Consider the following 23120-nt stretch of genomic DNA (forward strand, 5'->3'; position numbering starts at 1 on the left):
CTTTTAATGTATGACATATTAAAAAGTTCAAATAACGTACCAAGAATAAGAAAACATGTTGAGTTGACTGAAGAAAGTTTTTAGCTCAAAAACATCTGAAGGGTGTTTTTTCTGATCCACAAAGTTAATCAGAAAAAAAAATGATTGTCTGTTTTTTTTTTGTTTTACTTTTTTGACACTAGTTTTTTGACTTTTTGAAACACTGAATGATGAGTTATTCAGACATTTTAAATCTATTCTAGATTTGTAACAAAAATTTCCACAGAAGGTTTTATTGTGAAGTTATCACACTTCCTGTATGACTCATGTTTCTCTGGCTAACATCATCAAGGAGTGTTCATACTGGTTTCTTTGTTGCTCACTGCAGATAAAAACCAGTTAAGGCAGGGGTCAAGAGACCAAAATTATTCAGTACATTTTTGTTTTAATTAAGTTCAATACAAACATACATTTTCATAAATTTACAGGTACAATAAGTTACCCATAAATAGTGACGACTCACATTTTCAGAGCTGAAGCACTAAAATGACACTGCAGACATGAATGACTCTACAGGTCATACAGAAATGTCATGTATATATATGAACAAACATACACGTCTTAGCTCTTTGAATCGTGACTGTCTGGGCGGTTGGACTGATGAGCAGGTATGATGAAACTTTTATTTTTGCATATTCACACGAAGCGACGACAGGCTACGCTGCTGCCTTCTGACTGCGCTCGATGGCCATCCTCTCCAGCCGCTCAGTGTAGAAGCCGTTAAAGTCCAGCCTGAGGAGTCATCAGAGGAAATGTAATGATGCACCTTTTGTTTCAAATAAAATTCATTTTATTACAGTCCAACAAATTTGCTATTCCTCAAAAAAGCAGATGTTATCACTGAAAAGTGTTTAAATGGTACTTTAAGGTACATTTCTGTTTTTAAAAACTTAACTGATGATATCAACAAGATGCAAAGAAATAACTATTTTGCCTTTAAGTTCATAAGCCCTATGTATCGTGTTAAAGAGACATGACCTGAAGTTGAACTAGTGTTGGGCTGAACTTTTGTGTAATATGATTTTATATCAGAAGATGTTGCAGTGAGGAAAAACTTTTTTTTAAAAAACCAGATTCATATTTACAGCCGAGGTCCAGAGAAAGCAAATCTTATGATTTGTAAATGCTGTCCCCTGGTGGTGAAAGCTTAAGTATAAATTTAAGGTACCTTCTGTAATTATTGTTGAGCCTTCAGATGTGTGCTGCTGTTAGCTTTCGATATTCTGCATTTTTTTAAATAAGCGTGTGCTCTAACATCCTGTTTTTACTCCGTCTTTAGCATTTTCCAGAGTAAATAAATCGATAGAAAGTTAAATAAACACAGTAAATTAAGTTTTTAATTCTTGTTAAAAATCCAGATAATGAGCTGCTTCCTGTAATATTACACATATATTTGAGAGTTAACCCCAGGACCTTTACTGACTGATTTAAAACAGCAGCTTTTCTGCAGGAAGATGAAACCTGAGTTTTATGCTCAGCAGCTCTGTTTGATTCATGCTTTCAAAATACATTTAAACTTTTCTACACTGAGGGGAAGGTTCAGTCGTCCGGCCCACTGAAGATCAAATTATAGTTGTACGTGTCCGAAGAACTACGCTAGGCAACGGTGACTCACTGCACCATCTTGTGGTGCAAAGTGGTATTACAAAAGAAGTGCAACATCACCTGATGTCTCTTCGACACAATACAGACATAAACCCAGAGTAGATGTCTTTTCAAACTCTGTAGTTAGTTCATACAATATTTTTTTTTAACTATTTTTAAAGAAAATTATGATAAGAACCTTTAAGGTGATCACATGACCCAGAACCTTTGTTTTTAAATGGGCAGGATATTTTTTTAATCCCCATTGGAGCAGGATAGGAGTCTAAAAGATGCTATCTTAACAAAAGCCACCTACAAAACTGTTCTGGTTATTAAATTTTAACAACTGTTAGTGAATGCAAAGAGAAAATTGACATTCAGCTTCATTTCCATGCAAATGAATAGTGCAGCAACTGCTTTGAGCCTGTGTGATGGTATGAAGAAAAAAATTTAAAGCCTATTACAAACATCCTCTGTAATGCTGACAGGCGTACCTGTAAATGATGCTGATCATGCTGTGCTCGCAGTCGTTGGTGCTGTAGATGCTCAGCTTGTCCAGCAGGTCCAGCAGCAGCATGCTGAAGTTGCTGTCAAACTTGCTAATGGTGGCTTCGAAGCTGGCGTCGGTCTGGAGGGAGTCTGCGTGATCAGCTAAAAACTGAAGCAGCAGCCAAGAGGAAAGGACGACAAACAATCATATAATGAAAATTTTAGGAGGATGAATGAACAAAGCCTGATTTAGTAAGGTTTACAGCCTCTCTATTCAGTACGTGTTTCTCAGAGGGGAGGCTGTGGTGATGGATGCTTTGTACCTTCGTGGTCAGCCTCTTTTTCTCTGGCTCGTCGGCCTGCTCGCTCTGAGCGGAGGGCTCATCCATCGTCCCCTGCTCCATGGAGAGGCGCTCCAGCCTCATGCTCTGTGTGAAACGCTTCATCAGCAGAGGAGGAGAAAAAAGGGCAAAAACACATCTGTTTGTTTCATTTTCAGGTTTTTCGAGGCTTAGTTATAGCAGAGCTGTAAAACGATGTTCAAATAAAAGGAAAAATGAACATTTATCCGACTATGAAAATGAACAACAATCTGAGTACAGTGTAGGTCCCGTAAATGCTGCACAATAACCACAACATTTTTATCAACGCAACATGCCTGCTGAGGCTTTTGTGCAATTCTGCATCCAGATTTTTAGGCTCTGAGTCGATGGTCACAGAAAAGCTGCAGGCGCCCAAACTAGATTTGCAAAAAGCTATCTCATATTCTTCACATGTCTGGGTTTCATCAAGTCTCCAAAAAGCATGTGGGAATATTTGTTATAGTCTGACGAGATCAAGAGTGATCTCTTCTCCTATTTACCCACACAAAAACTTCACATTTTAACAGAAGTCTGCAGACTTTATTATCCACCGTGTCTAAACAGCTTAAAGGCAGACGTGGCTCTTTGAATGAAATTCAAACTATGAGCGCTTCAATTTAAAAATGTGTGTGCAGCAGTTTTTTGCAGGGTTTAAGCTTAAATACATTGATTCATGAAACTAAAGTAAATTAAAGAGTGCTGTAATCAAATACTACATTATTGAGGCTGTGACTTCATTATCTCTGGTTTTATGCAGTCGTGGAAATACCTGCATGCAGTTTGTGAACATGACGCAGACAGACATGAGCTTGGAGAAGATCCTGAGCAGCTCGGGGTTGGTCAGCATGCAGTCCTTTAGGCAGTTGTCCAGGAAGCTGGTGTGATGACAAAGCACATCATCGATGTTTGAAGCCTGCAGAAAGAAGAAAAGAAAAATAACTTAAGATCACATTTTCCCTGAAACCAGCACGTCTCCTTCTCAGTGCTCCTCAGGGGTCCTTCTTCAATCACTCACCATTTTCAGGTTGTTCTCCATGACGTGCCAGGTGGGCTCCATCACCTCAAACATCATGTAGTACTGAATGTTCTGCACAAAGTTGAGCATTCGCTGTCGGAGGGCGAACGCGGTAGCGAACCTGCACACAGGTGGTAAGAACAAAAGGTAAGAACGTTCTACTGGTTGAAACTTTTACAGGAAGTCACCTCAGATTCGTGGCGGCTCACCATTTGGCAGAGTGTAAGGAGTACTGCCTGAAGTCTTTGTTGCTGATCCAAACGTTGCACAGCAGCCGCTCAACATGTTTGCAGTAAAACATGTGTCTGAACAACATCTGGTACCTCGTCAGTGCTTTCCTGGATAAATAATGCAAACATTAGCTCTTCTAAATAAACAGGTTGGTTTTGTGATTTCCCACTTTTAACAAATTTAATTTAGTCAAACTAAAACCAATATTTTTTTGTCTTTTTTTGTTTTAACCATCTCATTTTTTATTTTTTTTTATTTTACAGCTTGTATTTTTTTTATATTTTATCACAATTCACAGATTAATAAATATCTTCAGATGTATTTATCTAGCGTAAGATCCACTGGAGCTCTGAACCTGTTGATGATGAGCGAGAGCGGCCATTTGACAATGTAGTCGAAGGAGAAGGCCTCGAGCCCGCTGAGGGCCACGTCTGGCGGATCAGCGTTGATGATGGCCTTCTCTTGTTTGGTCTCGATGGCCAGCACTCGCAGCAGCTGAGTGATGACATCGTGAGGCATTAAGTCGATCTGTGGAGACAGGCGAGGAAGGTCAGACCAGCTAATTGTTCACATTTTACAATCCAAACTAAACAGACACGCCTTCCCCCACCTTCAGGTCATCCTTGAAAGGGTCCGTGTTGGCCGTGCTCATCCTCAGAGCCAGCTCCAGGAGAGCCTCCAGTCTGGGAGGAACGATGTCGTCCACCGGCTTCTTCATCTCCTCCTCCGTCAGGTCCATGAAGTGCACAAAGAAATCTCCTTTGTCCATCAGGAAGTAGTGCTTGATTGATCTGACACAAGAGAGAACAGACATTTGAAAATGGTCAAACCACTTCATAAAATAATCATAGGCTTAAACATAACATAAAATAAAAAACACAAAACAAAAGTGCATCAGGAAGTTCGACTGGCTTTGACTTCACATCAAAAGCAAACAGACTAACGTTAATGTCACTATGGTAATTTTGTCTTGGTACCACAAGTAAAGAAAACGCATGAATGATGAAGGAAGAAATCCTTCATCAGACTGTTTAACAAGCTTAAACATAAAGAAAAGTGAACTTTTCACCTGCTGGTTGGTTTTACAGAGCAGGTTTAAATTAAAGCCGTCTTAACTGCTTGTTTACATTTTTACAAATGTGACAGATTTAAATTGTTTACACTTAAATCTCGTACATTTGTAAAAATTACTGAAATCATATACAGTATAAAAAGATGAGATAAGAAATTCTTTTGTCATACACATGCTGAATGCAGCAAGAGGGACAGAGGAACAGAGTTATAAGATATACAATATATACAATAAGAATAGTAGTATACAGTAATATACAGTAGGATAGTGCAGAATATAATATCAAATAACTCTAATGAAGTAACTAGTGAAAGTGAAAAACAAGTGAAAAAGTGACATAGTATTGTGCAATTGAATAAAAGACAGTAGCAGCATATAATAGTCATCTGCTCTAGCAGTGATATCAGCAGCAAGCAGGAATCAGTCAAAAATTTATTTACATTTAGATTAAGATCAAATCTAACCACTTGTATTTTAAGTCATTAAAACTTGAGCATCTATAGAAACCTTTGCAGTAACCACACAAAGAACAATAGAGACCCAGCAGAACCTCTGTTTAAGACTTGTGTTTTCTAGAGGGATCTTTTTTTGACCAAAGTATCAGTTTTAGTCATCTTAGCATAAGCTGAACTAAACTGTGACTAAATCTGGGCTGAAAATGCACCACGGCGAAGGCAAAAGGTATATTTGAGTTATTATAACGAGACAAAACAAGCGATTTGAAACAAAAATGGATGCAAACAGTAACCGCCTCATCCCAGTTATCTTGTTTTCATAATCACTGGAAGCTACAGAAATAGCCCAGCCCTAACACTAGACGCTGACTTCAAAATTTACAGTTTTAATCTTGACAATAATTGTGTGTGTGTGTGTGTGTGTCAAATATAACAGAACAAACTGGTCACACAGCATCTCATCCTATCTTCTCACCACAAAATATCCAATAACCATTAAATATTCACCTCAGACGTGAGACCAGCTCCTTCTCTTCCATGAGGAAGTCCAGAAGCACTTTGCTGGCGTAATTGTAGGCTTTCTCTATCTGCTCCACGTAGGCCCTCTCCTTCAGGGTGTATAGCACCTCCTTAGCATCAGGACACGTCACGTCCCGCCCGCACTCCCGCACCACATTGAGATATTTCCCTGCACGATAGCACGTCTCAACATCGCCGAAAGGATTCCCATTTTATGTTCAACAAGTCTTAAATGTTCTATTTTTACCTGTGCTTAGTATTTTGTCTGCCATCTTCTGTAGAAAGGAGGGAATCCGATGCTGCACAATGGTGTATCTCTGATCCCAGTACTTGTCATTGTAGTCTTCCTGAATCTTCTCCTTTTGCAGCTCGTGCTCCTCCACCATGAACTCACTGTGGAGTCACAAAATATGAGCTTTACATTTTACAACACACATTTTTCAGAGTTGAAACTCTGGGAGCAGCTGAACCTGTACGGATCCTTGATGATGCCCCTGTAGATCCACTTCTCCAGGATCTCAAAGTACGGGACGCTGGCTGCTTTGGTGAGGTACAGACACAGCTCCTGAGCCTGGCTGTCACCGGTGTAATTGAAGGTTCTGTCATGGAGAAGGCTCAACGTGGACCCTCCCATACACTCTCCTTTGTCCACGGAGGACGCTGTGAACACAACAGAAAGCATAATTTAACTAAATATCTGTTTTATAATAGGTGAGATTCCACACTAATCAGGCATTTTCAAAGTGTTCAGTGTTGTTTGTGTTCAGCGTTGGTTAATCTAGACCCAGTTTGATGTGCCATGTTCTCTTCTAAAGTGGGTCAGATCACCTTCCAGTCAAATTAACTCTCTGGTGCTCATTTAAAGAAGCTTAGACTGCAGGTCTTCTACGATCTGTGACCCACAAACTAACGTTTATAAAGTGAAAACATTCAGAACTCCTCCTCACCACTAATCTGCAAATTCAGCTCTATATCTCTACAACAGATCAACATTTTTTCTTAATATTTGCTTTGTTAAACATATGTTTAAACATTTTAAGCTTATTTTAAACAACATCTGAAGACAGTTTAGAAGCAGATGAAATTTTAGGGCTTGTAATTCAATAAACTGTGCTGGTATGCAGAAGCAGAGATAAACAACTTTAAGTTAGAAATCTAAATCAAGTCCACTTTGGCAAAGGAGAAGTAGCACTCTATTCTCAAGAGACTTTCTCCACCCTCTGGTTTGCATTTTGTCCTCCTTTTGCACCAGGATGGTGCCAGAACTCCAGCAACTCCTGATCACTGCGCCCCTAACTCATCCTTCTTTCCATGTTTCTTTGACAACTTTTAATTCATCATGCCTGCAAACAACGACCATGTGTTATCTTCAGTTTCTTACCGATTGATGACAGTATCTCCATGGTGCGCATGGTGGGCTGGATGTAGAACCAGAGCTTCTGCAGGGACAGCAGGCCCTGCCGCTGGAGATGCTCCAGCTGAGTGACCAGGATGAGATATTCCTTCATCAGCGTCCTCATTGCCGCTGTCAGGGCGTGGTTCACCTGGCCGTACTCGAAGGATGACTTCTCCTCAATGAACCTGGAGGGCAAATGCAACACGTCACCTTTAATTATCTTATAACATATAATCTCTTTTAGACCCTTTAAGCAAAGATCATATGATTCTGAATTATTTGATATTTATGTCACTTTTTTCAAGCTCTAAATCACTGAGACTCCCATTGATATCGATCATTAAATATGAATTTAATGCGAAAGAGCAACAGAAAATAGATAAAAGGTTTCAACAGATAAACAATTAAAATATATACTTTGTGTTTAAGGCGCACATATAAATCATACATAGGATCAGATGTCTAAATAATATATATAAATAAACCTTTCAAAGATAATGCAAAAAAATCTGCATTATCCTGTGCCTGCAGCACATTTTAAGACATTAGGAAATTTTACCCATGCAGAAATCTGGAGGGCTGAAAAAAGACTTTAATGTTAAAATTCCCAACTTTACAGCTACAAAAACTGTTTGATCTCTAAAGCAAATTTCCTCATGTAATAACCTAAAAACTTTACAGTATGATTTTCTTCTCTTTTCTTTGTATATCCATTTATAGTTTAATAAAGCTTAAGGTCAGAGGTGTGGATTTTTTGAGTGCCAGCTGAGTCACTCAGCTTTGTTAACTGCAGTCACGTAACTGAAGCTTCCATTCAAGGTTATTCTAAAAACTCAAAGCTGATGTGAAATAAATATTTTAGTTACAAGAGATGCTGTTGGGTTTTTCTTTTGCATTGCATCAACCTTGAGGGTCCCAGTAGTTCATCTGGAAAACTCATTAGTGATTATGTGCATTTGTGAACTTAAGCCTGTTAGCAGTAGCTCATACCGGGCACAGTCTACGCTCTTACCGTGTTATAGTTGAGTAGTACGAAGCGACCGGTAATATTCTGTTGACCAGCTCTTTGACAGACATGTCCAGTGTTGGATCAACGATGAAGGAGCGGTTCTGCCGCCCCAGCACCGGCTGAGCGGTGATGTCTCGCCCGTCGACTCCAATCAGCACAAACAGCAGATCCTCCACCAGAGCTTGTTCCTGCGTCCCCAGAGGCAGCGTACCTGACCACGGACAGTAACCACATCAATACGCACAGGGGGACTATATTCAGACTCCATGCTGCACAGGTGAATGTGTAAATTTACCAACTTACCAACAGGAACAGCTGGTTCTCCTTGAGGGGTGGGGCTGGTGATGAAGTCTCCGATGAGAGCTGGACGATCATACACCCAATTGGGGAAGACGGGGTTGGGCTGGGTGGGGTTCTTCTTGTTGTGTTTGTCCCTCAGCATCTTCCGTGTGACTTCAGCCGGCTGTAGGCGAATTCCAAAAACAAAGAAACTCAGGATTTAAAAGCAGCAGATGGTAAACTGAGTGAAATTTAATGTAATTTTTATCAATAGCAATAGACTGGCCCTTCTAACCTTCAGATTAAACTATTGATCAAGGCAGCTTTTTATTCACAAAAAAATGCCAGCAGATGTTTCTGTAAACAGTGACATACTGCAGGTAACCTTTATATGATAACATGTTATTATTATACCTGATCTACAGCTTCATGATGTTAGTTCACTGTTTAGTTTTTGTTCCCTGTCACATCCTTATGGTGGATTCACACCAAGCCTGAAATGAAGTTTTTCATTACAAATAAAGTACATGCAATGAAGCAAATTCAGGTTAGTTAGCTGTGATGTTCTTTCTGCTGAGCCCAAGTGGCCAAAAACAAATCTTGTGCATGTCTAATCACTCCTATGTGAAGTACACTGCGAATCTAATGTGAATGAGAGCTTCTTTTAACCTCTTTATCTCCCTTATTAACCAGAGATTCGCCATCTCTGATCTGATCTACTTTAAGAAGAAGAAACCTGAATAGCTCTATGAACAAAAATTCTGAAACTTAAAAAGGACCATCTCTGTGAACCTCCAACTCATCTTCATTGTAGGACTCCAGAGAGTAGCTTTGTATGACTCACAGTCCAAAATAAGCCTTCTTTATCTTATACTGGGCCTTTGTGCAGCTTCACAGCTCATTAACCATTTGAACCAAACTGTTTTAGCGCCTCCATCTTCACACCCACTTTCCTCTGAGTGATTGCCCCTCATAAATTATTTGACAAGCAGGTGGTTGGAACTTTGTGCTCTCTTTGACATCACACAGAGCCAAAAGAACAAAAATTGTCTGAACCTGTTTCCACATATAAAATAAACCAATAAATACATCCTATCTTGATTAAGTTTCTAGCTGAACTTATTTTAGCTCCAAGCTGTCCTGTAGAGTTTCACAGGCTAATCTAACCTTCAGACCAGTAACATGATCTGAAGGTAAGAGATGCTCACCAGAGGAGCGTTGGAGCTCGCTGTTACATTGCCAAGCTTCTTACGCAGCTCGTCCAGCTCCTGCATGGACATTTTGGTGCTGGTTTGAGGCAGAGAGTAACTGGTTGTTGTGGTTGAGGTGGTGTTTGCTGAAGACTCCGACCTCTCTTTAGCATTCTGCTGCAGAAACTGGAGGGTCTGCAAAAAAAATATCAAGGCAGGGATGCAAAATTAGATTCAAGTATTTTATCAACCAACTCTCTGATGGAGGGACATAAATCAGCAAGTTTCTTAGTTCATAGAGTAGATTACATTTTTTAAACTACTTTTCAACATTAATAATAAGGAAATAATTGTGATTTTAGATCAGGAAGTATAGAAATATTTGGACTCAATGACAAAAAGAACCGGATGAAAAGCAGCATGTAAATGAGGCGTTACCTCTTTGTCCTCACAGAGTTTGGAGAGCAGATACACCAAAGGGTCGAGGTTCCGAACATTTTTGGACTTAAGCTCCTCATATTTCCTCAAGAAATCCTCCGGGGTTTTAGAAAACTCTGCTAACTTGACCTGAAAGTGACACAACATGCAATATGAAGAAAATATTCAAAGAAACATATCTGTTGTGAACATTGGGTATTTAACTACTTAGAGTAAGTTAGAAAACTTTAGCGTTAGGGAAGTGATGAAGTGATGGCCACTGCAAACAAGAAAGGGGCTCAAGGTGGTGGTGGGATTACATCCCTGACAGACTTCTCAACCAATCCTGACTTCCTCATGCATTACCACAAATTCTCTCTTAGTACCTTATCATATACGGTCTCTAGATCTACAAAAACACACAGTTCAGTTCTTTCTGAACTTCTCTATACTTCTCCATCAACATTCTCAAAACAAGCATCCCATCTGTACTGCTCTTTCTTGGTATGAAGCCATACGTTCCATTCCCCAGGCATCCTTTCACGCTACAAGATTAACTTCAATACTCTGTCATTGGGATGTCAGGTATGTCATCTGAACCAAGGCTCTTGGTTCAGATGACATACCTTGATCCATCCATTGTTGCCTTCACTTACTCCTTACTAATCCTCTGCACTTCCTGATTTCCTACCTGTCCCCCATCTATCCCATCATTCTCTCTCCTCATTTTCTTCATTCATAATTATCTTAAAGTACTCCTTCTGCCTCCTCACCAAACTCCCTGTACTCATTAGTACATGTGAAATCTGGAAGGACTACTGGTCATAATGATGCATTTGGAAATTTTGCTAAAGTTAATTGCGAGATGAATGTCTCTGGGAGGAGTTAACAAACATTACTATGGTGCCAAGTGCAGAAAAACACAGTCTGACTGGGTGTCTGATAAGAGGACAGATGCAAATTAAAAACTAAATTATCAACTGATGAGCCATGAAAAGCACTGCAGTTAAACACAGTGGAGTACAGTATAGCCCACCTTGGCACTGTGCGCGGACACTGTGGTGGTGACATAGGGGGTCCTGTGTTTCTGGAGCAGGTCTATGTAGCCCTCTGCTCCGTCGCCGCCTCGCACATGAAGGAGGCTGAGCAGTTCGTTCACGTCGTGGTGGATCCTGAACTCGCTCATGGCTCCAGCAGCTGCTATAACGACAAAGAGGTTTTATTTTGTAGGAGAGGGCAGAAAGAAAGAGAAAGAATTTAGCTCAGGCGGTCACAATGGATATGAACATCAGAGCTGCCGGCTCACACTGACAAATATCAGCTGAAGCTTAGTTGAGGGTTTAACGGCTGTATGTTTATGACATCCTGTCTTTCAGTGGTGATGCAGAGCTAACAGTTGTTTACGCTAGCTGGCTAGTTAGCCTGCTACAGAGGGGGATGGTATCTAGTAGCTCTCTGAGCCAAATGAAACATGAAATGCCATAAAAGCAAACAATAACGTAACTCAGTAACATGAAGCCCCGTTACAGGTTTAACTAGAGTCTGAAGTCATCACTCTACCTGGCACTCGCCTTTCTGCAGCGTACACCGGGTCAGATAGCAAACGCGCCCACTACTATCAAATTCTTCTTCTTCTCCAACAGCGCAGTGACGGCGCCACACTGACCCCTACAGGTCAGTGACGCCTGACCATACAAAAATAGCCAGAAAATTATGCATTTATTTATTTAAACCGGAGTGTATATTGAATATTCTGACAAATAAAAGAATAAATTAAATATAATTTCACATATATTAGTTAAAAATTGTAACATTTTGGCTCTTTTGTGCAAAGTAGTGCTTATGAAATGTATTGTGCGAGATGAATGTCTCTGGGAGGAGTTAACAAACATTACTTCTTCAAACATTACTTCCTTCATGTTTGTCAGGAAGGAAAAAAATCACACTGATAATGCAGAAGTTTCAAAATCTTACAAAAATAATATTTCAAATAAGATTAGGTTAATAGGTTAATAATATCTTAATGCTGGGGCTGAAAGTCAAATTGTAATACAAATAGGAATATAATAACTACTTTTAAAAATCAATTTGGCAAAAATCTATCAATCATAAAACAGGCATTTTCTCTAAAATCACAATACTGCTTTTGTTACTGTACTTGAACCCGGGTAGATGTCTGCTTATGTATAAGTTTTGTGAACTAAAAAAAACTAATTAAAATAAAATAAGAGGAACTAGCTTTAGTTTTAGTATCTGTTATTGAAAAATTAATATAAATCAACCTATTGTTTATGATAATGTGAAAACAGCAGAAAACATAATTTATTTTAATAAACGCACTAACAATTTAATTCTTTAACTAATGGAAGTAAATCAAATATTAGGGTCTCTAGTTCACTAAAATATCATGGGGTCGTGTGTACTTCTTTCACGCAGAAGCGGAGATCCACGACCAAAGAGACTTCCTCCACCATGGGCATTGTGGGCTGAATGTAGAACCAGAGCTTCTGTCACTGGAGGTGCTCCAGCTGTGTGACCAGATATTCCTTCATCACCATCCTCATCGCCGCTGTCAGGGCGTGGTTCACCTGGCCGTCCTGAAAGGATGATTTCTCCTCAATCAAACTCGAGGAAAAATGCAACACGTCGCCTTTAATAATCACTTAATAATCACCACTTTAAGCAAAGATCACATGATTCGTAATTATTTTATATTTATGTAACTTTTCGGGCTGTAAATCGCTGTCGCTTACATTCACAGTATCATAAACTGATAACCTGTAAGTAGGCCTACAAGTTCACAAGGCAGTGCTAATCCTCAAATCCGCCAAAATCCTGTACAGACCTCTGCTGAATGATATGACCGTATGTATGCCCTCATAAGAAAAGATTATGGTCCCAAAGAAATTTTTAACCACGCACATGGATTCAGTAGTTTCGTGTTTTTCTGTTTGATTTGGCCTCTTCCGGAAAATTTAGTCTATAACAGAAAAAGGAAACATGAAACCTCTCCTGAAACCAAACTGATTTTCTGAGACTTACTGAAAGAAACCCCAAAAGTTGGTTCTGTTCATCTGCACGTTTTGTTTTCAGTGGGAGAAACGTTTCGTCACTCACCCAAGGGACTTCGTCAGTATCCAGCTGAATGCAGGTTTCCCCAACCTTATAAACAATACATTAGCATAATGACTGAAACAAGCACCACTGACGAACAATGGGCTGTGAGGTCAGTCTCCTGATCATTAATATGCAAACCGTCATAACCAAATAGGAACAGAACCAAGTTTTTTGAGATTTCTTTACCTGGACAATTGCGCATGCATCAATGCAGTCTATGTGGTTGTTTAGGGTCACAACCACTAGGAGGTGGGGCATGATTTTCTGTGTTGCTAGCACGCACTGTGGTTGAAGCGCTTTTACATGTAAATAAAAGTTCTGCTACATTTAAGCCCTTGTCAGATGAGTTCACACAACGCTAAATAAGCCTATCAGCACCTGTTAAATATCTGTGTAGTTTACATGGGGAGATTTTAAATCCCAAGTATCTCCCGACTAACTTCCGGTTAGCTCTAGCGTCTACGTAATTGACGTAATTGAGCAAGATCAGAACAGCGCCATCATAACTCTACATCTCGATACAGATTAGCCCAAAGTTTCATAGATGGCTACTAAAAAAATTAGGAGTGGGCCTCAAGGACGAAAACACACACACACACACATATATATATATATATGTATATATTTTTTTTTTTCTTTCTTTTTTTTTCGAGATAGACAAAAAAGGTATGTATGGATTTATTTTTGAGTCTACCTGAATGAATTTGACAGTTTTGTTTCCTACGTCAAAGTTATGTTTGAACATATTTAACTGCCACAGTTAATATGAACCCGGTCTGCTGACGTAATCATTGAAGAGTCTGAATCATTTGTTTCTGAGAACATGCTCGTTTTTGTCAGCTTGCTAGCCTACCCAAGAGGAATTGTAAACAAAATTAATAACCAAATAATCTGTTTGATTGTATGGCTAGTTTTAGTTGTAAGCTACTTACTTACTTAGCTATTTTGTATGTGTGTCTGTGCGTGTATATGTTTGTTCGTTTGTTGTTTGTGTTGTTTTACAACTTAGAGTAAGCTATTAATTTTGAACAAATGAAATTAAATATAGCCACAGTAATTTTCAACTGCAAGCAGTGGCTAGAACGTCATGCATTTATTATATGTTTATTATTCATTCATAATGTGTTTTTTATTAGAACAAGCTTTACTTGCTATTTTCTTGCCAACTTAAGTAGAAGTGCAGCATCATTTATAATTTATAATAGCTAGCTTTTGTTTGTTACTTAGAATTACATTTACATTTCATATAAACCTATGAAATGCTCAAATTGTCACAAATTCTTCCAGGTAAACATTAACTTTCTAACTATATTTAATTTTAGATCCTATTTGAACATACTAATATTCATGGCTCATTTGCATATTAAAAATGCATTTGTTTTGTGGTTAAAGTATAGACCTAATTCATATAATGTACCTATTTAATTTCATCCACCCTATGTATAAAATAATAATCTAATGTATAAAATTCTCAGGGTCATTACTGGAGTATTTTGGACCTTCTTCTGATACAACAAGCACATCTACCACAGCTGACATGACTGCTGACATCATCCAAAACTTCAGAGTCATCTACTCCCTCCCCGAACATAGCTGAGGACTATACTGAGGCACCACAGGCTTCTTTAGCTTTCTCCGACATAACTGTATCTTCAGAGGTAGGTACTGGGGTCTTTGCTGTTTCTAGTTTGTGTGTATGTGTTTGTCTTCATCTAGTTAAAAGCAGTGTGCGTGATTTGGTGGATCTAAATGGTAAATGGACTGGTTCTTATATAGCACTTTTCTATTCTACCTGAGCACTCAAAGTGCTGTGCGTGAAGAGTTTTGGGGCTACATATAAAATCTTGTTTAGGACCACCAAATCCTAGAGCCAACCTTGGAAAGGGGTCAGTGCAGCATAAATGGTTTAGGACTATTGATACTGAACAGAAAGATGGATACAAACATTGTCTACTTTTTCAAGGTAGTTGAGGACCTTCTCAATGGTGTCCAATCTGACTAACATTTGTGAAAATGAAAATGTAATGCCTCCCCGTCGGGGAATCGAACCCCGGTCTCCCGCGTGACAGGCGGGGATACTCACCACTATACTAACGAGGAAGATGCCCAACGACTTTTATGTTGCAGTACCGATCCTGGCCACAATAATGTCCACTATGGGATGTTGTCGCTGTTTCCCCGTTTTGATACGTTAGGTTGTGCAGACCTATTTGTGTGTATTAAATTGACGCCTCAACGTAGAGTTCTTTGCCATCAACGAAAGAGGCAACCCCCCTCACCCCCTCCAAACCAAACATATTTAACGTATCATTTATTAATCACAACAGCGCCAGAAGACTAAAGTGGACAAAAATATAGCACTCCCATAGAGAATGAATGGGAAACAGTTTATGGTAAAGGGTAAGGTAAATGGTAATGGACTAGTTCTTATATAGCACTTTTCTATTCTACTTGAAAACTCAAAGCTCTGTTCTTGGAAAAGTTTTGAGTCTGTGAAAAAAAAACCTAAAAACATGAAGGTAGCACATCTGGGACATCATGTTTCACTCCATCCACCAACGCCACGTTGGACCACAGACTGTGGTGGAGTTGGCGGATGCTTTAATCCAGGTCTGGGAGGAGATCTCTTCAGGAGATCATCCGCCACCTCATCAGGAGCATGCCCAGGTGTTGTAGGGAGGTCATACAGGCACGTGGAAGCTACACACACACATCACTGAGCCTCATTTTGACTTGTTTTAAGGACATTACATCAAAGTTGGATCAGCCTGTAGTGTGTTTTTCCACTTTAATTTTGAGTGTGACTCCTAATCAAGACCTCCATGGGTTGCTAAATTTGATTTCCATTGCAATTTTTAGTGTGATTTTGTTGTCAGCACATTCAACTATATAAAGAACATAGTATTTAATAAGAATATTTCATTAAAGGAAAAAAAAAGAATATTTCATTAATTCAGATCTAGGATGTCTTATAATAATAATAATAATAATAATAATAATAATAATAATTTTATTTGAGGGTGCCTTTCTAAAACCCAAGGTCACCTTACAAAGAGAAAACGACATCAATAAAACAGTAGATTAAAATAGATTCTAATAAATTAAAATACAAAAAACAGGAAAATACAACCACAAACAACAAAAAAACAAAAACAAAACAAAAACAAAAAAACACGATTTGACAGTTAAATCTGTATTAAAGCGAGTAAGTCAGTTTAAACAAGTAGGTTTTGACTTAAATAAGGGAAGGGAATCTATATTTCTTAAGGCTAAAGGAAGTGAGCTCCAGAGCCGAGCAGCAGAGCAACTGAAAGCTCTGTGGTCCATAGTGATAAGGCAAGCAGAAAGAACAACAAGATGAGTGGCAGATGAAGATCTGTTCTTGTTTATATGTTCGGTTTATGTTTTTTGAGCCGTGTTTATGAGGCTTTCCCATCATGTGCAGTCTAACTTTTAACATTTTCCAAGAATGAAAATGTAATGCCTCCCCGTCGGGGAATCGAACCCCGGTCTCCCGCGTGACAGGCGGGGATACTCACCACTATACTAACGAGGAAGGTGCCTGACACCCTTTATGTTGCAGTATCGATCCTGGCCACAATAATATCCACGATTGCTGCATTTTGTATAAGTTCATACTCAAGTTTAAAACAACACCTACACTAAAGCTATTCTGTTATACCTGTATGTTACAATTTTTTTTTTCATATTTCAGCAATACTGATCAATCTAATAAACTTAAACCTACACCATCCTCCCTATTCTGGTATTTTAAAGAGTACTTAGCGTAAATATTAAGCAACCTAACTAATAGGGTTCCAACTCCCAGCAACAACAAAAATAAAAAAATAAAAAAATAGGGAACCACCCCTCACGCTCCACCTCATGATGCTTAATCGACGTAATCAACCTTAATTTGATGCAGTGTGAAAAAAAATGCACAGAAATCAATTATTTTTCAAGAAATATTAAATAGATTCAACTTCTTTCTTCAACAAAATTGCAGACTGCACAAATGATACCTTCCCAAAGGAAAAAGTACTATAGCTTACTAGGGTATATATATTAGACTTAATAGTCACTATATACAGTAATTGACTTCTATTCATTTTACATCAAATTAAAACTTTGGGTGTCAGATAATTATTTATTAAATGCTAGACATTTTAAATGAGAATAAGAAAGAAAAGTATGTCTTTGTGCCCCCTTTTCCCTGTTAATGCCCTATTGGCCCCCCTGGCTAAACTTTGCTAGATCCGCCCCTGCACAGTTACCAGCGTCAGCTACGGAGAAAAAAATCCTGGTGTAGAAAGTAATATTAAATAAATTCTAACAACAGCTTATCAAGCTTAAACGTGCTGCTGTTGTTCAGCTGCTGGTTTCCTCTTTCTGGTGCAAAGTGGGCCAAAAACAAACAAGAGAGATGGACTCGCGACAGAAAAGCCGATCAGCTGATCATTAAGCAGTTTCATGATTGAAGTAGCAGCAAGAAGAGGCAGTCGCTTGTTAAGCTTAACGCAGGAATGCTTTACAAACATTCAGAGATGGACTTACACACTTGCTTTACTTCTCTCGGGGATAACTTTGTCGGAGATGAAATGCTGGGTTGGTAGCGAAGCTCCAAATGCTATCCAGACCAGTCCCGCATGCCACAGCCGCTCTATCACGTGATGCATACTGCTCCGACGTGCTAACGTTCTGAGGTGAGTTATGGCGTGTCGCAAGTTATGTGAGCTGCTTTCGTGATATTTAATGGATCGGATTACATTTTTTATTTTTCTCCGATATCCGATCCAGTAATTTAGGTCAGTATCGGACCGATACCGATATGTAATATCGGATCGGTCCATCTCTAGTATGGACATTGCTTGTGGTATACCACAATGGTCAGTTTTGGGCCCAAAATTCTTCAACTTATACATTAATGACATTTGTAAAGTGTCCAAAGTATTAAAAATGGTACTCTTTGCTGACGATACAAACATCTTCTGCTCTGGTGATGATCTGCAACATTTATTGGATGATATGACTAATGAAATAAGTAAAGTGAAGTTCTGGCTTGATAAAAACAAACTATCATTAAATTTGAATAAAACTAAAATTATGTTATTTGGAAATAGTAGTTTAAATAAATAAATGGTGTTGATATTGAAAGAGTCAGTGAAAATAAATTTCTGGGGGTAATAATAGATGAAAAACTTAACTGGAGAGCTCACGTAAGATATATTCATTCCAAAGTATCAAGAAGCATTGCAATCCTAAACAAGGCAAAACGGGTATAAGACGGGACATCACTTCATATTCTCTACTGTTCACTGGATTCACCATACTTAAGCTATTGTGCAGAGGTCTGGGGCAATAACTATAAAACTGCATTACATTCACTTTTTACTCTTCAAAAAAAAAAAGCAGTTCAAATCTTCCACAATGCAGGTTATAAGGATCATATAAACTCACTATTCTTGCAATCTGAAATGGTGAAATTTGCTGATCCAGTGAAATTCCAAACTGCACAAATTCTATTCAAAGCAAAAAATAAACAAATTCTATTCAAAGCAACAAATACCAACTGCCAGGTAATATTCAGAGTATGTTTTTTGGAAAGAAGTAAGTTATAATTTAAGGGGTTTTTGTAACTTCAAAAAAGTGAAGGTACGAACTACCAGAAAAAGCTTTTGTGTTTCTGTGCATGGAGCGAAACTGTGGAACAGTTTGAATATGGAATTGAAGCTATGTCCAAACATAAAGCAGTTCACAAAGAGTTATAAAGATATGACCTTCTTGAACTATAAAGAAAGGGAAAATGATGAATTTCCTAAATGTACCTGTGTATTGTTTACATGATCGAAAACGTTAACAAACAGAACAATGAAAAACGTAATGCCTCCCCGTCGGGGAATCGAACCCCGGTCTCTTGCGTGAAGGGGGGGATACTCACCACTAACGAGGAAGGTGTTCAATGATCTATATGTTGCAGTACCGATCCTGGTCACAATAATGTCCACTATGGGATAGTGTCGCTGTTTCCCCGTTTTGATACGTTAGGTTGTGCAGACCTATTTATGTGTATTAAATTGAAGCCTCGATGTAGAGTTCTCTGCCATCAACGAAAGAAGCAAAAAACCCTCCAAAAGAAACATAATTCTATACAAGCACGTGTAGGCCACACACACACCACTGAGCCTCATTTTGACTTGTTTTAAGGACATTACATCAAAGTTGGACCGGCCTTTAGTGTGTTTTTCCACTTTAATTTTCAGTGTTACTCCTAATCCAGACCTCCATGGGTTGCTAAATTTGATTTTCATTGATAATTTTTGTGTGACTTTGTTGTCAGCACATTCAACTATGTAAATAACATAGTATTTAGTAAGATCATTTCATTCATTCATTCAGATGTAGGATGTCTTATTTTTGTGTTCCCTTTATTTTTTGAGTGTACATGGGACTTTCCCATGGTGTGAAGTGTAACGAAAAAGAAATGCCTCCCCGTCGGGGAATCGAACCCCGGTCTCCCGCGTGACAGGCGGGGATACTCACCACTATACTAACGAGGAAGGTGCTCAGCAACTTTCATGTTGCAGTACCGACCCTGGCCACAATAATGTCCACTATGGGATAGTGTCGCTGTTTCCCCGTTTCGATACCTTAAGTTGTGCACGGCTGTTTATGTGTATCAAACGTGTAAACAGCGGGCAAAGAGACTAGAATGACTAGATACCTCAACATAGAGTTCTCTACCATCAACGAAAAAGCAAATAAAACAAACAAAAAACCTCAAAATCAGAAATCGTTGGAGTGTAATGATATTGATATGATAAGTGGTTAAAAGAGTCATTGAGGGCATTATAAAACCGTTTACACTCATTTCAACAACCACCAAACAGCTGAAAACGGAAATGAGAGCAGGTACATGGATTCTGCACAAAGACACAAACACAAAGTGCAGACCGCCTACGCATCGGAATCAGTGATTCCTCACCCAAACGCCGTCATGGCTGAAAGCCGACAGCTCACAGATTCTGTTGCTTTGGCGGTCCGCGCTTTGTGTTTATCTTTTTTGTGCTAGATTCTGCAGCTGTAGGCTTTGTCTCTCTCCAACCAAATTTGACTGAACCAGCAGCAAAAGAAGATCCAAACTACGCTTCATATTTCGCTTCACATAGACATCGTCATGTATTCCTTCTTTGCTGTTTTGCTTCCACCATGGTAAAATGACGCTTCATGCACAGCTCTCTTCCTTTCTCAGTGTACTTCAAGAACAGTTACCCCATTTAAAAATCTCTGTTTTCTGCATTATTCGCTTGCTTATTACGCACAAGTCTACCGTTATGTACAGCGCTGTCCGCCGCTGTGTTTTTGTTTTTAATTTGACTGACTTCCCACAAGAAAGTCTCAGTTCTGCTGTTCAGTACTGAGGAAATTTAAACTTTTTAAAATTATGCGAAATTGCAGAATGCTTAGCTGTGTCTCTAATCAAACCTCTGTAACTTTGCTCTGCTTCACTTCAGCAGCATAATGTTTATATGTTGATTCGTGGTTTTCTTCAGTTTTTGTTCTACTGCAGAATATTTTTAAGGTTATCTGCTATAAAACGACCAGGCCAGGAAAATCTCCTTCATGTTTTTCTGTGTTTTATGCTCTGTTACTTTGACTCTTTAGCACTTAGCAATTTTCTATCCTACCTGAGCACTCCAAGCGTTGTCCAGGAGGAGTTTTGAGGCTACAGTTTAGAAAAGATCACTAACTGTCATGAGTGTTAATATTATTTTATTACTTAGTCTGTTAAAGGAAACCCTGAAACATTAAAATAGTTGAGAACCTTTCCAGTGGTGTCCAGTCTGACTAACATCTCTAAGAAGGAAAACGCAATGCCTCCCCTTCATTCAGATGTCTTATTTTTGTGTTCCCTTTATTTTTTGAGCAGTGTATATGGGACTTTCTCATCATGTGCAGTCTAACTTTTAACATTTCCAAGAACGAAAAGGAAATGCCTCCCCGTCGGGGAATCGAACCCCGGTCTCCCGCGTGACAGGCGGGGATACTCACCACTATACTAACGAGGAAGGTGCACAATATTCTTCATGTTGCAGTATCGATCCTGGCCACAATAATATCCACTATGGGATAGTGTCGCTATTTCCCCGTTTTGATACCTTAAGTTGTGCACGGCTGTTTATGTGTATCAAACGTGTAAACAGCGGGCAGAGAGACTAGAATGACTAGATACCTCAACGTAGAGTTCTCTACCATCAACGAAAAAAGCAAAAAGAACAAACAAAAAACCCCAAAATCAGAAATCGTCGGATTGTAATGATATTGATATGATAGTGGTTAAAAGAGTCATTGAGGGCATTATAAAACCGTTTACACACATCTGTAATTTATCATTTCAAACTGGTCTATTTCCAGACAGAAATTATAATGGTAATAATAATAATAAAATAGTGGCCACAATAATGTCCACTATACGTTTTAAGTTGTGCACGCGTGTTTCTGTGTATCGAATTTAACGTGTAAATAACAGCGGGCAAAGAGACTACAATGAGTAGACGCCTCAACGTAAAAACAAACCCTCCAAAACAAACATAATTGACGTATAATAGATAAACTCTCAACAGCGCCAGAATATTAAAGTTTAGAGTTTAGAAAAGATCAGTAACTGTCATGAGTGTTAATATTGTTTTACTCCTTAGCGTCTTAAAGGAACCCCTGAAACATCAAAATAGTTGACGACCTATGGTGTGCAGTGTAATTTTTACCATTTCCAAGAGTGAAAAGGTAATGTCTCCCCGTCGGGGAATCGAACCCCGGTCTCCCGCGTGACAGGCGGGGATACTCACCACTATACTAACGAGGAAGGTGCTCAGCGAATTTCATGTTGCAGTACCGATCCTGGCCACAATGATGTCCACTATGGGATAGTGTCGCTGTTTCCCCGTTTCGATACCTTAAGTTGTGCACGGCTGTTTATGTGTATCAAACGTGTAAACAGCGGGCAAAGAGACTAGAATGACTAGATACCTCAACGTAGAGTTCTCTACCATCAACGAAAAAGCAAATAAAACAAACAAAAAACCTCAAAATCAGAAATCGTTGGATTGTAATGATATTGATATGATAAGTGGTTAAAAGAGTCATTGAGGGCATTATAAAACCGTTTACACTCATCTGTAATTCATCATTTCAAACTGGTCCATTTCCAGACAGAAATAATAATGGTAATAATAATAATAAAATAGTGGCCACAATAATGTCCACTATACGTTTCAAGTTGTGCACGCGTGTTTCTGTGTATCGAATTTAACGTGTAAATAACAGCGGGCAAAGAGACTACAATGAGTAGACGCCTCAACGTAAAAACAAACCCTCCAAAACAAACATAATTGACGTATAATAGATAAACTCTCAACAGCGCCAGAATATTAAAGTTTAGAGTTTAGAAAAGATCAGTAACTGTCATGAGTGTTAATATTGTTTTACTCCTTAGCGTCTTAAAGGAACCCCTGAAACATCAAAATAGTTGACGACCTATGGTGTGCAGTGTAATTTTTACCATTTCCAAGAGTGAAAAGGAAATGTGATTTGTGTGATTTTGTTGTCAGTACATTCAACTGTATAAAGAACATAGTATTTAATAAGAATATTTCATTCATTCAGATCTAGGATGTCTTATAATAATAATAATACATTTTATTTGATGGTGCCTTTCTGTATATGGGGCGTTCCCATCATGTGCAGTCTAACTTTTAACATTTCCAAGAACGAAAATGCAATGCCTCCCCGTCGGGGAATCGAACCCCGGTCTCCCGCGTGACAGGCGGGGATACTCACCACTATACTAACGAGGACTGCTACTAATGGACGTGACGCTGTTCTTTTTCTTACTGCATCACGTACACTTTAGGACATATTCGCTTGAATTGTTTACTTAACACTAGATTTA

The 23120-nt window shown here is 38.9% G+C and overlaps 1 protein-coding gene and 6 non-coding genes across 10 annotated transcripts; all 7 read right to left on the reverse strand.

Annotated features, from left to right (window-relative positions):
* Nucleotides 1-404: 404 nt before the first annotated feature.
* On the reverse strand, nucleotides 405-11728 carry tubgcp2 (tubulin gamma complex component 2). Of its 4 annotated transcripts, none has more exons than XM_026178004.1 (18): nucleotides 11629-11728; nucleotides 11094-11254; nucleotides 10079-10207; nucleotides 9659-9835; nucleotides 8475-8634; nucleotides 8175-8382; nucleotides 7148-7347; nucleotides 6237-6426; nucleotides 6014-6159; nucleotides 5755-5935; nucleotides 4331-4511; nucleotides 4076-4248; nucleotides 3699-3827; nucleotides 3490-3610; nucleotides 3244-3387; nucleotides 2436-2552; nucleotides 2118-2281; nucleotides 405-771 (listed from the first exon to the last, which is right to left on the reverse strand). In XM_026178004.1, exons 2-18 carry the CDS (start codon nucleotides 11241-11243, stop codon nucleotides 696-698), a joined length of 2646 nt encoding a protein of 881 aa, XP_026033789.1. In that variant the 5' UTR covers nucleotides 11244-11254; nucleotides 11629-11728; the 3' UTR covers nucleotides 405-695. The 4 variants fall into 4 exon arrangements, with proteins under 4 accessions (XP_026033789.1, XP_026033788.1, XP_026033787.1 ...); XM_026178003.1 differs by having other exon boundaries at nucleotides 11094-11257; XM_026178002.1 differs by having other exon boundaries at nucleotides 11618-11728.
* A 3474-nt stretch (nucleotides 11729-15202) lies between these two features.
* trnad-guc (transfer RNA aspartic acid (anticodon GUC)) lies at nucleotides 15203-15274 on the reverse strand. Its single transcript has one exon. It is a non-coding gene; the product is annotated as a tRNA-Asp (tRNA).
* A 1384-nt stretch (nucleotides 15275-16658) lies between these two features.
* Nucleotides 16659-16730, reverse strand: trnad-guc (transfer RNA aspartic acid (anticodon GUC)). The gene has a single exon. It is a non-coding gene; the product is annotated as a tRNA-Asp (tRNA).
* Nucleotides 16731-19659: 2929 nt separating this feature from the next.
* trnad-guc (transfer RNA aspartic acid (anticodon GUC)) lies at nucleotides 19660-19731 on the reverse strand. Its single transcript has one exon. It is a non-coding gene; the product is annotated as a tRNA-Asp (tRNA).
* A 1437-nt stretch (nucleotides 19732-21168) lies between these two features.
* trnad-guc (transfer RNA aspartic acid (anticodon GUC)) lies at nucleotides 21169-21240 on the reverse strand. Its single transcript has one exon. It is a non-coding gene; the product is annotated as a tRNA-Asp (tRNA).
* A 722-nt stretch (nucleotides 21241-21962) lies between these two features.
* trnad-guc (transfer RNA aspartic acid (anticodon GUC)) lies at nucleotides 21963-22034 on the reverse strand. Its single transcript has one exon. It is a non-coding gene; the product is annotated as a tRNA-Asp (tRNA).
* Nucleotides 22035-22953: 919 nt separating this feature from the next.
* Nucleotides 22954-23025, reverse strand: trnad-guc (transfer RNA aspartic acid (anticodon GUC)). Its single transcript has one exon. It is a non-coding gene; the product is annotated as a tRNA-Asp (tRNA).
* Between the last annotated feature and the right edge of the window lie 95 nt (nucleotides 23026-23120).

This window comes from Astatotilapia calliptera, chromosome 8 (genome assembly GCF_900246225.1).
Source record: "Astatotilapia calliptera chromosome 8, fAstCal1.2, whole genome shotgun sequence".
Taxonomy (NCBI): Eukaryota; Metazoa; Chordata; class Actinopteri; order Cichliformes; family Cichlidae; genus Astatotilapia; species Astatotilapia calliptera.

Coding starts and splice junctions, on each gene's coding strand:
- tubgcp2 (XM_026178004.1), bottom strand. CDS start 11,243: ATGAGCGAGTTCAGGATCCACCACGACGTGAACGAACTGCTCAGCCTC. Junction 5,936..6,013: donor AGACAAAATACTAAGCACAG/GTAAAAATAGAA, acceptor GCTATCGTGCAG/GGAAATATCTCAATGTGGTG. Junction 4,512..5,754: donor GAGCTGGTCTCACGTCTGAG/GTGAATATTTAA, acceptor CTCTTGTGTCAG/ATCAATCAAGCACTACTTCC.